The sequence below is a fragment of the Chiloscyllium punctatum genome, chromosome 15 (genome assembly GCF_047496795.1).
Source record: "Chiloscyllium punctatum isolate Juve2018m chromosome 15, sChiPun1.3, whole genome shotgun sequence".
Lineage (NCBI taxonomy): Eukaryota > Metazoa > Chordata > Chondrichthyes > Orectolobiformes > Hemiscylliidae > Chiloscyllium > Chiloscyllium punctatum.
The window spans coordinates 67,356,041-67,369,261 of NC_092753.1; the positions used below are offsets into that span (position 1 = coordinate 67,356,041).

Here is a 13,221-nt window from a genome sequence, read left to right on the forward strand (position 1 = left end):
TATACACCAGTTGCTGAAAGTAAGCAAACAGGTACAGTAGGTGGTGAAGTATGTTTGTGCTGACAGGGAGAGGATTTGAGCACAGGAGCTGGGATGTCTTGCAATAGTTGTACAGAGTCTAGGTGAGACCATATTTGTTATGTTGTGTGCCGTTTTGGTCTCCTTATCTGAGGAAGGATGTTCTGCCTATGCTGGGAGTGCAATGTAGGTTTACTAGATTGATTCTTGGAATGGTCATACTAACGTATGAAGAGAGACTGGATTGGTTAGAACAATATTGCCTGTAGCTTAGAAGAATAAGTGGGGATCTCCTAGAAACTTCTAACAGGACCAGATAGAGTAAATGCAGGAATGATGTTTCTGATGACTGGGGAGTCCAGAACCCAGTGTCATAATCGAAGGATAGGCCATTTATAACTGAGCCGAGAAGAAATTTCTTCACCTGGAGAGTGTTGAAGTTGTGGAATTCTTATATAAAGCAATTGAGGCCAAAACAGTGAATATTTTCAAGAAAGAGTTTTTTTAGAATTCTTAGAGCTCAAGGGATCAAATACTCTGTTGAAAGCACGAGCAGGGTACTGAGTTGGGTGATCAGCCATGATCATGTCAAATAATGTAGCAGGGTGAAAGGGGTGAAAAGCCTAAATCCACTCCTATTTTCGATATAAACCATTATAGAGCCTTCCTGTAGTTTTAAGTCCCCTAAGTTCTCATCAATGCTATCCATGTTTCCTAGTTACACCTGGAGGGTATTGGTGTGGTGAAAGTGTTGAGATCCTAGCTGATGATGTTATTGGACAAATCAAACTCCAGGCTACTGAAATATTTCATTGCATTTTTTCATCAATGAGGTGGTCTTTCACTGAAACACGAGCTGCAATGCTGCAGATTTGGTTTTAACAATAAAATAGAAGCTTATTATGCAAAAGGAAAGATAAAATAGGTATTTACATGTAATAATTTGAAAGATTCTGAAATACACACTAAAAATACAATCCTATCTATCCCAACGTAATCATTCCACGCTATTGAAACACAAACTCTGTTATGTTTGTGGGCTGCACTGCTGCCTCACAACACCAGGTACCTGGGTCCGATTCCAACCTCTGGTGACTGTCTCTGTGGAGTTTGCACATTCTCCCTGTGTCTACATGGGTTTCTTCTCGGTGCTCTGGTTACCTCCCACAATCCAAAGATGTGCAGGTTAGATGAATTGGTGATACTAAATTGCCCATAGTGTTTAGGGGTGTGTACAGTAGGTGCATTAGTAAGGGATAAATGTAGAGTAGTTGGATAGGGGAATGAGTCTGGATGGGTTACTCTTCGGAGGGTTGATGTGGGCTTGTTGGGCAGAAGGGCCTGTTTCCACGCTGCAGGGATTCTATATTCTATATAAGAGTCATATCGACTTGAAACGTTAACTCAACTGCCAGAAGTACTGCCTTTCTCCAGCATTTCTTATTTCCATGTCACATTTACAGCATCTATAATATTTGTCTTCTGTTTTAGCAATTGTTAGCACAGCTTTTAAGTCTTCGAAGTCACTCAGACAATTTTACATCAATTCAAATTTTCTGCCTTTCTTCAACATATTTTTTAAAGGTGCACCAACTGTGCTGAGGTTCAGGACAAGTTGTAATTAAATCCACTCATGCAAACATAATGCAAAATTTCACATGTTGTCCAGGACAGAAAAATCTAAAATAGCCCTTATTATCACTTCTCTAGGTGGTAGTTGGCCTTGGCCTAAATAAGTCACTTTTGCTTTAGCAAATTAATTCTTAGACAGATTTATAACCAAAATAAAAACAGAAAAAAACTGCAGATACTGTAAATCAGAAACAAAAACAGAAATTGGTGTAAAAGCTTGATAGGTCTGGTAACATTTGTGGAAAGAAAGCAAAGTTAACGTTTCAGATCGAGTAACCCTTCCTCAGAACCAGATTGGCTTTGTGAGTTTTGAGAAGATTTTGTAGCTCAGGTTGAGGTTTGGGATGTAGCTGCAAGGTTCATTTCCAGACGTTTGCTACCATACTAGGTAACATCTTCAGTGGGCCTCAGGTGAAGTAATGCTGAAAATTAGCGAGACTATGGGTCAGAGGGGGGCCTCTCTCACCAGTTGCCTCACATACGGAGGAGGAAGGATACCACTTTAACTGGGACAACACATCCATCCTAGGACAAGCCAAACAAAGACACACACGAGAATTCCTAGAAGCATGGCATTCCAATCGGAACTCTATCAACAAACACATCAAGTTAGACCCCATCTACCGCCCCCTGAGAAAAGGAACAGGAAGTGATTTCACCGCAGGAAATATCATCACGACAGGAAATGACATCATCAACCCAAAGAAACCCAAACATATAAATAGAAAACAGGAATTTTCAGCATTGCTTCGCCTGAGGCCCACTGAAGATGTTACCTAGTAGGGTAACGCAACGTCTGGAAATGAACCTTGCAGCTCAGCAAGCAAACCTACATCCAGATTGGCTTTGTGTACCCAAATATTTCAGTCAAGTGAAGTAAATATTCTTCCCAGATTTGGCTAAAAATAGCCAAATAATTGATGTAAGCAACAAGTACATTGTCCTTCAATAACTTTATTGGTTAATTGTTGGAATGCTGTTGATGCATTTTTCATTCCAGATGATATGATTTTGTATCAAGTCCATCTAGTTACAAATGCTGATATTTCTTTGGATTTATCAGTCCAGGGGGCTTGCCAAGATCCATTTAGCAAGTCACTTCTTGTGACAAATTGTGCATGTCTAGTTGCTTCAGTCTTAGAAGTGAATATAAGTCTGCTTTAGTTCCCATTTGACTTTGATAATCAATGCAGGGTCTTTGTGACCTGTCCAGTTTCAGCCCCATCACAATAGGGGAGCCCCAACTGCTGTTCAGTTCAATAATATCATTGTCCAATATGAACTTAATATAGTCCATCCTGCCCATCCACAAATTTACATGAACTACCAAAATGTTTTTCCTGGCCTATTCCCATAACTTTATTCTTGATTCAGTAATGACCTTCATAAGTTAAATTTATGGTATCTGGAAGATAAAGCACGATGCTGTCAAATCTTTCAAGTATCTCTTTATAATCCAGTATGAAAGCTGGAGGATCAACTTTAGAACTTTTAATTTCTGATTCATTCTCCAATTCTAATATTTCTATTTCACTCCCTATTACTTTCACTATCCAAGTATACATATTTCCTATCATCCCTGCCATAACGTGACATGCTTACTTATTTTTCTTCCAATAGGGTGTACTCTCTACATAATTCACATCATTGAGTTTCTTTATGATTTGAGAAGATTCAGTGAATCTTGTATTTAGTAATTCCCCAAAGACAGGGAACAACACCAACACCTTGTCTCCAGCAGCAACATTTCAAACGTGGGCTTTTTTATCTGCTCTGTTTTACTTTGTTGAACTTCCTTCAAATATAGCCAAGTTACAGACTTTGGTCAGTTTCTCCCTGAAATTCAAAATATAGGCTGGAAACATAGAATTACTTTAAATGGTCTTCTCACCACATGTACATAAGAGCATCCCTAATGGCAAATAGAGACAAATGATGTTGCCAAGAATAGAGGGTTTGAGATATAAAAATAGACTGGAAAGACTTTTTTCACTGGAGGACAAAGTTTATAAAATCATGAGAGGAATATATATAAGATAGTTAAATGAAGGGTACATAGGTTAGTTTGGTCTTTTTCTAGGATGGGGGGTTTTCAAAGCTACAGGGCATATTTTTAAGTGAAGAAGAGATTTTTAAAAATCTATGAGGCGCACTTACTTTAACAGAGTAGTTTGTGTGTGGAATGAACTGCCAGAGGAAGTGGTGAATGCAGGTACAGTTACAAAATTTAAAAGACATTTGGAAAAGTTCATGAATGGGAAAGGTTTGGATGGACAAGGGCCAAACGTAGGCAGGTGGGACTACTTTAGTTTGGGGACATGGTTGGCGTAGACTGATTGGACGGAAGGGTTTGTTCCCATCCTGTGTGACTCTTTGACTGTCTGATAAAGGGCACCAATATTCAAGTCAATACAACCTTTCTGACATTAAGCTTTAATCATGATCTTCAAAGTTTGATGCTATGTTTCCAATACACCTTGAGATTGCAGGTGATAAGCTGAAGATGTAAGTTGTTTTATTTCAAGAGCTTTTTTGAATGTTTGCAACATAAAGGTTGATCTTTTATCTGATTTCATTTCTTTGGATCTTCCATTGCTTGTTTAAAACAAAACTAAGTTTTCTGATCTCACTTTAAGAACATAGAATATAAAACATAGAACAGTACAGGCCCTTTGGCCCTTGATGTTGTGCCGACCTTTTATCCTACTTTAAGACCAAACTAACCATTTAACTATCCAAGCATCGCTTAAATGTCCCCACAGTATCTGACTCTGCTATCATTGTTGGCATTGCTTACAAGCACCCACCACTCTCTGCAAAGAACCAACCTCTGACATCTCTCCTAAACCTTCCTCCAGTCACCTTAAAGTTATGCCCCCTTGTGATAGCCATTTCTGCCCTGGGAAAAGTCTCTGACCCTATTCACCCTCTCTGTGCCTCTCATTATCTTGTATGGCTATCGTCATCTTGTACACCTCGATCAAGTCTCCTCTAACCCTTCTTAGCTCTAATGAGAAAAGATTGGCTCCCTCAACCTTTCTTCATAAGATATGCCCTCCAGTCCAGGCAGCATCCTGGTAAATCTCCTCTGCATATTCTCTAGAGCTGCCACATCCTTCCTATAATGAGGCGACCAGAAATGAACACAATATTCCATGTGTGGTCTAACTAGGTCTCTATAACCTCATGGCTCTTAAACTCAAGCCCCCTGCTAATGAAAGGCAACACACCATACACCACCTCAACAACTCTTTCAACTTGGGTGGCAACTTGAGGGAATCGATGGATGTGGACCCTCTTCCTCCACACTGCCAAGAATCCTGCCTTTAACACTGTATTCTGCATTTAAATTCACCTTTCCAAAATGAATCACCTCACACTTTTCTAGGTTAAACACCATCTGCCACTTATCAGCCCAGTTCTGCATTCTGTCAATGACCCATTGCAATCTACCACAATCTTCCACATTATCCACAACTCCACCAACCTTCATGTCATCAGCAAACTTACTAACCCAACCGTCCACTCCCTCGTCCAAATCATTTTTGAAAATCACAAAGAGAGGAGGTCCCTGTGGATCCGATCTCCAGGCTGAATACTTTTCATCTCTGGTTTTTATGGGCCAGCCAGTTCTGTATCCAGACAGCCAAATTTCCTTCTATCCCATGCCACCTTCCTTGCTGAATGAGCATATCTTGGGGAACCTTATCAAATGCCTTGGTAAAATCCATGTACACCACATCCACTGCTCTACCTTCATCAATGTGTTTTGTCACATCCGCAAAGAATTCAATAAGGCTTGTGAGGCATGACTTGCCCCTCTCAAAGCCATGCTGACTATCTCTAATCAAACTATTGTTTTCCAAGTAATCATAAATCCTCTCTCTCAGAATCCTCTGTAACAATTTGCCCACCACAGACGCAAAACTGACGAGTCTGTAGTTCCCAGGATTATCCCTATTCCCTTTTTTGAATAAGGCAATCACATTTAATAGTAAGTTTTTCAAAAGGCATTTACTGTCTATCCCTAATTGCCCAGGGGGAGTTAAGAGTCGATCACATTATGAATGTGGAGTGATATAATAGGCTAGACCAGGTGAAGAGAGCAGATTTCTTTCCCTAAAGGATATTAATGACACAGGTGGATTTTCAGCAATGGATACATTGTTGTCGTTGGGCTAGACTTTTAATTTTTGATCAAATCTGTCCCTAGAATATTTGGTCTTGGTTGTTTCCACATGTTCTTGCTCACTGCCTGTTCAAATGTTTGCAGTCTGACAGTCTGTATGAGCATTTCTTAAAGCAGTCAAGACTTTAAACCTGCCAATTCACTTGATCTTCTAGAAATTTCTTCCCTGGGTCCAATGGATTTTTTCCACTTTTATTCCTCGTGCTGTTAAGCAATAACACTGAACACTGACATGTCAGTTTGTATGTAGAAGGATGCTGTATCATTCCTCTTTCTTTGAGTGGGTCTAAGGGCTTATTTGGTTTCAGTGGTAGAAGAACAATCATTGGTTAGTCCTAACATTAGCTAGTTAGACATTGTTATTAAGGCTGTTGGGCGAGACAGATGTCACATCTGTTCCCTTCTTGATCCAGATTTATTCTCCCAATTTTTCCCTTGCAAGACTGTATGACATCATCAGATTAGGTGGAGCTTAATCCAGCCTCCAACATTAACTCTTTCAGAACCATTACCTGAGAAAACATTTGATTTAGCAGATTTATAGGGGGAAGGCTCAGCTACATGGTAGAAAATGAGGAATGCAAATGAAACTAAGCCCTGAGCCATTGAAAAAGAAATTAGGTACCGAGAGATATTTCTGGTTTAAGATGATTTGTGTATTATTGTGGCTCCGTAGTCATGATATTAAGTGCAAGGAGCAAGTGTAAGCATTGGGATTGGTTTGTTTTCTGATTGTTACTATCAAGATTGGTACCTTTCTTTTAGGTTGTGCAGGTCCCTTGCATTGGAGTGGTTACTTTCCATTGCTGTGCACATATCGTGATGTGTAAAATCTGCTTTCTGCAAGAATTTTAACTATAAAGCTATCATGACTTTTGGAGAGGTGCTATGTCTATTTGCAGCAAACTCCCCTTGAAGTTGATGATAAACCAGTCTTGCACCTTAACAGTGAATTAACTATAGTGAACTAATTGCTATGTTTAAACGTGGGAGGTCTTCTGGTTTCCATCAAGCTGTGATTATATCCTGGATCATGTTATGGCAGATTACATGATGTAGAATTAGGATTTTTTTTTCATTTGGAGCTGTACACTTTTAATGCAAATATTTAATGTTGTTATGTCCACCATCTGCTTTTATTGCTTATTCAGCAGTTACATTATTTACAATTTTAATTTTTTTTTGTCTCTGGTCATTGCCTTTGTACTTGTTATCTTTGCACTATCAAATTGTTTAGCCAGTGTTGAGTACAATATGGAAGAAAAACTTCAAATATAAGGAAAGTATATGGTTTTATGTGATTCAGATACTTTCAGAGTGCTGTGTTTAAATAGGCCATTGATCTTGGTCATCCTATATTTAGAATTTTCATTCAAGGTCATTCATTAATGCAAACCAACAAATATAAGTATGCACTGTTATTGTTGCATGATTGTATAATTATTAATGATATATAAATTGGTGGGTAAACCAAAAATGCCTGTTTTAAAGCTACTTAGATGGCAAACGTTGAAGGTTTTCTTCTGTAAACAATAATTTTTTCACTGTTTTAATAGACAGTTACCAATGGACTTCTGCGGACTGATGAATATGATGTACCTCCTCCACGCCAATCTCCACCACCACCACCACCATCAATAATTACAGCATTTCCCAACAACACAAAGTGAGTTGATGTTAATTTTGTTGAAAAATGACTATGTTGCACGATTGAGTACACCAATACAGAGTTTTGGTAGCTTTATCATAGCTTAGTAATCCTAAATCATGCTTTTTATTAGTGTAAAGATTGGGGAAACTTGGAGCATGATCTTTTTACTACAGTTATCAGTATTCATTTAATCCCGACAGTTATGGTTTTATTCTGTCAGCATGATCCTGCTTATACTAACTGGAAAGGTGCTCAGTTCAATTACTTGTCTGCAATGATTTTATCAATGATTAAGGCGTTAGTTTGGTATCTGTGCCACAGTAGGACGGGGTCAAGTGGTATTCCTGATTATGGTTTAGTCACCTCTGCTGGAAAGCCATTTAATGTGATCAGAGTCAGGCTTGGTGATGAGTATTCCTTTTTCCCAGTCTTTACTATGCAGGCATGCACAGAAAAGAGAAGTTACTTTGGTGTAATGCTGTAGAGTGAATGTTTCATGTGAATGCATGATTCAGCACGGCTTACAATTTTAAAGAGAAATGAAATGTCGCTTTGTTTAATAACTAAATTGCAAATTTATCCTTTTACATGAATGTGGATGGGAAAATTGACAGTTTGGTCTACATTAGCAAATGTATTTTGAAAATACTATTTCACAACAGTTATCAATATACCTGTGGTCCGCATTTAGTTGTGCAGATGTATCTCTTTTAGAAGGCTGTATTTTCCTTGGAAAATCTTTTACTTCCACACTTGAAGAATTACAAGGAACTTACGAATTCTTGTTATTGAGCTTTCATCCTGAAATAGCAAAGCATCTTTACAAGATAAATAATATGTCAGACTAGCCTACAACCACTACTGTTTACAAGGACAAGTGCAACAAATACATAGGAACAATATCCCCTGCAGGATCCCCTTCAGGCTACTCATTATCCTATATCCTGACTTGGAAATATATTCTTCAGTATCATTGGGTCAGAATCCTGGAATTCCCTCCCCAATGGCATTGTGGGTACTTACACCAAATGGATGACAGCACATCAAGAAGACAGCTCACCACCACCTTTTAAGGATATCTGGGATGGGCAATAAATCATAGAATCCCTACAAGGCCACGCTGACTGTCCGAAGAGCATCCCATCCAGACCCACCCCACTACCCTATCCCTGTAAACCTGCATTTCCCATAGCTAACCCACCTAGCCTGCATGTCCCTAGACATAATGGCCAATTTGGTGAAAGTGAGGACTGCAGATGCTGAAGATTAGAGTCGAGTGTGTGGTGCTGGAAAAGCACAGCAGGTCAGGCAGCATCCGAGGGGCAGGAGAATCGACGTTACAGGCAAAAGCCCTTCATCAGGATGCCCCGATTCCTGATGAAGGGCTTTTGCCCGAAATGTCGATTCTCCTGCTCCTTGAATGCTGCCTGATCTGCTGTGCTTTTCCAGCAACACACTGTCAACAATGGTCAATTTACCATGGCCAATATACCTTAACCTGCATATCTTTTGACTGGACCAGACAGCAATGCCTGCATTCTAGGATTGAATTTTTATAAAGCCATTTGGCCCTTAATGTCTGCTCCATCATTCTATAAGATTGTGTTTGACTTTCTACCTGAACTCCCCCTTCATCTTTCATCAGGTAACTATTGAACAATGTCTCAGTTGCATGACACCGTGAACTTTTGCTATAAATTCTGTCTTATGATCCTGCCCTACTAGTTACCTAATGACGGAGCAGCACTCTGAAAACTAGTACTTCCAAATAAACCTGTTGGACTATAACCTGGTGTTGTGATTTTTAATATTAGATATAAACAAGTGGGTTCAAATGAATCTCTTGAAGATAAAGAATGTAGGGGCATTCTTAAGAGGAAAATTAGGGGGGCAAAAGGGGATATGAACATCCTTGGCAGATAAGGTTAAGGATAATCCAAAAACATTATGCAAGCTCGTTAAGAGCAAAAGAGCAACTAGAAAGAGAATAGGGTTCCTTAAAGATCAAAGAGGTCCCCTGTGTGTTGAAAGTCAGAAGATGGGACAGATACTAAATGAATATTTTGTGTAAGTTTCTACTGTGGAGAAAGAAATGAAGGCTAGAGAACTTTGGGCATTAAATATTGATCTGAAAACCGCTCACAATACAGAAGAGGACATGCTGGAGGTCTTGGAAAATGTAACGGTAGTTAAATCTCTAGGACTTAATCAAGTGTATCCCAGGATGTTGTGGGAAGTTAGGGAAGAAATTGCAGGACCTCAAGCAGAAATATTTGTATCATCATGCCACCGGTGAGATGCTGGGGGCCTGGAGGGTGGCTAATGTTGTGCCTTTGTTTAAGAAAAGATGTAAGGAGAAGCCTGGGAACTATATACCTATAAGCCTGACATCTGTTGTGGGTAAGCTGTTGGAGGTGATTCTGAAGGGTAGAATTGACATGCATTTGGAGAGGCAAGGACTGATTAGGGATAGTCAGCATGGTTTTGTGTGAAGGAGATCCTGTCTCACAAACTTGATTGGGTTTTTTGAGGAAGTTACCAAAAGGATTGATTTGGGCAGAGGGGAAGATGTTGTTTATGTGGACTCCAGTAGACGTTGTTTATATGGACTTTAGCAAACCCTTTGACAAGGCTCCACATGCTAGACTGATTAGTAAAGTTATATCATGTGGAATTCAGGAGGAGCTTGCCAGATACAAAACTGGCTTGACTGAAGGAGATAGAGGGTGGTGGTCGAGGGTTGTTTATCAGGCTGGAGACTTGTGACTGGTGGTGTTCCACAGGGATCAGTACCAGGTCCACTTATGTTTGTCATTTATGCCAGCAATTTGGATGAGAAAATAGAAGACGTATAAATTAATAAGTTCACGGGTGACACCAGATTTGGTGCTATAGTGGACACTGAAGGTTATTTAAGATTATAAAGAGATCTTGATAAATTGGGTCACTGGGCTGAGGAGTGGCAGGTGGAGTTTAATTTGATAAATGCGAGGTATTGCATTTTGGTAAAACAAACATGGCAGGACGTATACAAAAAATAGTAGTGCTCTGGTTAATGTCTTTGGACAGAGACCTATGGGTTCAGGTCCAAAATATTTTGAAATTTGTGTCACAGGGAAATAGGGTGGTTAAGAAGGCCTTTAGTATGCTTGCCTTCATTGCTCAGACATTTGAGTATTGGAGTTGTGAGTGTGGTGCAGGAAAAGCACAGGAGGTCAGGCAGCATGCAAGAGCAAGAACCCTTCATCAAGCTGCCTGACCTGCTGTGCTTTTCCAGCACCACACTCTCTACTCTGATCTCCAGCATCTGGAGTCCTCACTTTCTCCTGTTTAAGAATTTGAATTGAGGCATCATGTTGAGGCTGTACAGGACATTGGTGAGGCCACTTTTGGAGGACTGTGTGCAGTTCTGGTTATCCTGTTATAGGAAGGATATTATTAAATTGGAGAGGGTTCAGAAAAGATTTATCAGGATGTTGCTGGGAATGGAGAATTTGAGTTATTAAAATCAGCTGGATAAGCTGGGACTTCTTTCGCTGGAGCATAGGAGTTTGAGGGGTGACATCACAGAGGTTTATAAAATCATGACGGGCATAGATAAGGTGAAATGCAAGTGTTTTCTCTCAGGATAGAAAGCATATTTTTCAGGCGAGAGGAGAAAAGTTTTAAAAAGTACATGAGGGGCAACCTTTTTATATGAGTGGTTTGTATGTGGAGTGAACTGTCAGAGGTAGTGTTGGATGCAGGTACAGTTACAACATTTAAAAGACATTTGGGTAAGTATATGAATCAGAGGGATATGGGCTAAATGTAGACAAGTGGGACTAGTTTTGTTTGGGAACATGGTCGGTATGGGCTCATTACACCGAAGGGTTTGTTTCCATGCTGTATGGTTCTTATGACCCTGTGACAGTGTGAGAGATCGGCTCACATCCCCTTCATTTCATAAATAGCCAGCTGGACAAAATTGTTCCAGACCTTGAAGCAGGCCTTAAAGGTTTCACAAGGTGAGGGGTTGCGAGAACAGCGACTCAACAAGTTTGTCAGCATGCTTAAGATACCGCATGCGGTGACCTGATGTCCTGAATATTGAAGCACCAGCTGACTTATTGTGACTAGAAGAGACCAGAGAGGTGGTAAAGCAAAATCAAGTTGGACAGATGGCCAGAAGGGTAAGAACCTGAAGGTCAAAGGTATTTCAAAGAGGAGAAACTGTGTTGACTTGAAGTTATACATCTGAGGAAAATGGATCCAAGTGGTGTGGCTCAAACATGATTGTTGTCATATATGAAACATTATAGGGATGCACTGGTCTGGAGGAGACCTGTGGAATAGTTGTTGCCTCACCCAACTGGGGGAAGTCCCTCAGAATACAGAGCTGGCCCAGATGGGACCAGAGGTGTTGAACCTGAATCATGTGTCTCAAAGTCAGGGTTGGTCATTCCTGAAAGGAAGCAACAGCTGAATCACAGGCAAAACAGGTCATTAGAGAAGACACGTCTGTGGAATAACAGGAGCTTGCGGAAATCTGGGAGACTGCATTAGAAACAGTTCCTGAGAAGAGAAGACATTCTTCCAGGACCTAACACTCTCCTGAGTGATTAGTCATATTGATATAGTCTGTGGACGGAATGTCTTGTACAATTGGGGAGTAGTTGTTTTTCCATGTTGCAATGTTTTTGTAAATATTCCTGACTACATATATATGTTGGCTAAAGAGTCTGTATAATCTTGATAATTATTTTATATATATATATATATATATATTATGTGTGTTTGTTCATGCAAGTTTTAAAACAAAAGGAGGCAGGCTGTTCTGTATTTGGAGGTGCTGCCCCTTTAAGAGAGCTGTTTTGGTAACCAGGAGGGGTTGGAACTTGGATACAGTATAGAGCTGGCTATGGTGGTATGAGCACAGTCAATAAAGTGTTCTTGTTCAGATTTGCCATTTGTCTACCTGGTGTATGATTCCAGGCTCCAAAGGAAACACCAATATAACAATCTTGGGGTCCTTGAAGCTCTTGGGACGGTGTCTATTTTGAGGCACCTTACTGCTGCCCACTTCCTTGATCACCTCTATCCATGCCTGCATGATATCAGGAGCCAGCCTACTGCCCTTGTGCTTGGAAAATGTTGCCTTGTTTTTGTCTTTCTAGTCTTGAAATAGGACCTCCAAAGAAGATGCAGTGTGAATAGGTAACAGGACAAACATCCAACATCTCCTTTTCATTCCTTTTGTTCAATGAGGGCTCAGCAATCAGTATGCTTGGAGCTGAGATGCTGGCGTCATGGAAAAATGTGTTTCACTATAGAATGGTTTCCAATCTCTAATAGATTATTGGACCATTCCTTCTGCATGTGAGTCTGAAAAGTTAAGATTCTGCTCAACATACACTAACCCCTATGGCACTCTACTCAATAATCTCATAGGATAGATGTCATGATTACTGTCATTTTTGAAATATTTATCAAAGTCCTATATAACGGAACACTCCATTATCTGTGTGCTTTGTGAATTCGACAAATAATTTGAGTAGGATCTGAGTTGTGACTGAAATAAAGCCAACAATTCTATTGGAACTTGTGGACCACATTTGCTGCAATAACACGAGAGATGAAATATTAGTTATATGGCTATACTGGAGAATTGAAATCATTTTCTTTGGAGTACTGAAAGCTATGAAGAGATTTGATGTAAGCGTTTAAGTTATAAAGTGTACAGATACAATAT

At 39.8% G+C, this 13,221-nt stretch overlaps 1 protein-coding gene across 1 annotated transcript in view; it reads left to right on the plus strand.

Annotated features, from left to right (window-relative positions):
• The window catches only part of cblb (Cbl proto-oncogene B, E3 ubiquitin protein ligase), a 200,784-nt gene that overhangs the window by 163,672 nt on the left and 23,891 nt on the right, over nucleotides 1-13,221 (plus strand). The window contains exon 11 of the mRNA XM_072585385.1: nucleotides 7,396-7,505. Within this exon, the coding sequence (XP_072441486.1) occupies nucleotides 7,396-7,505 (110 nt within the window). The remainder of the gene's footprint in view (nucleotides 1-7,395; nucleotides 7,506-13,221) is intronic.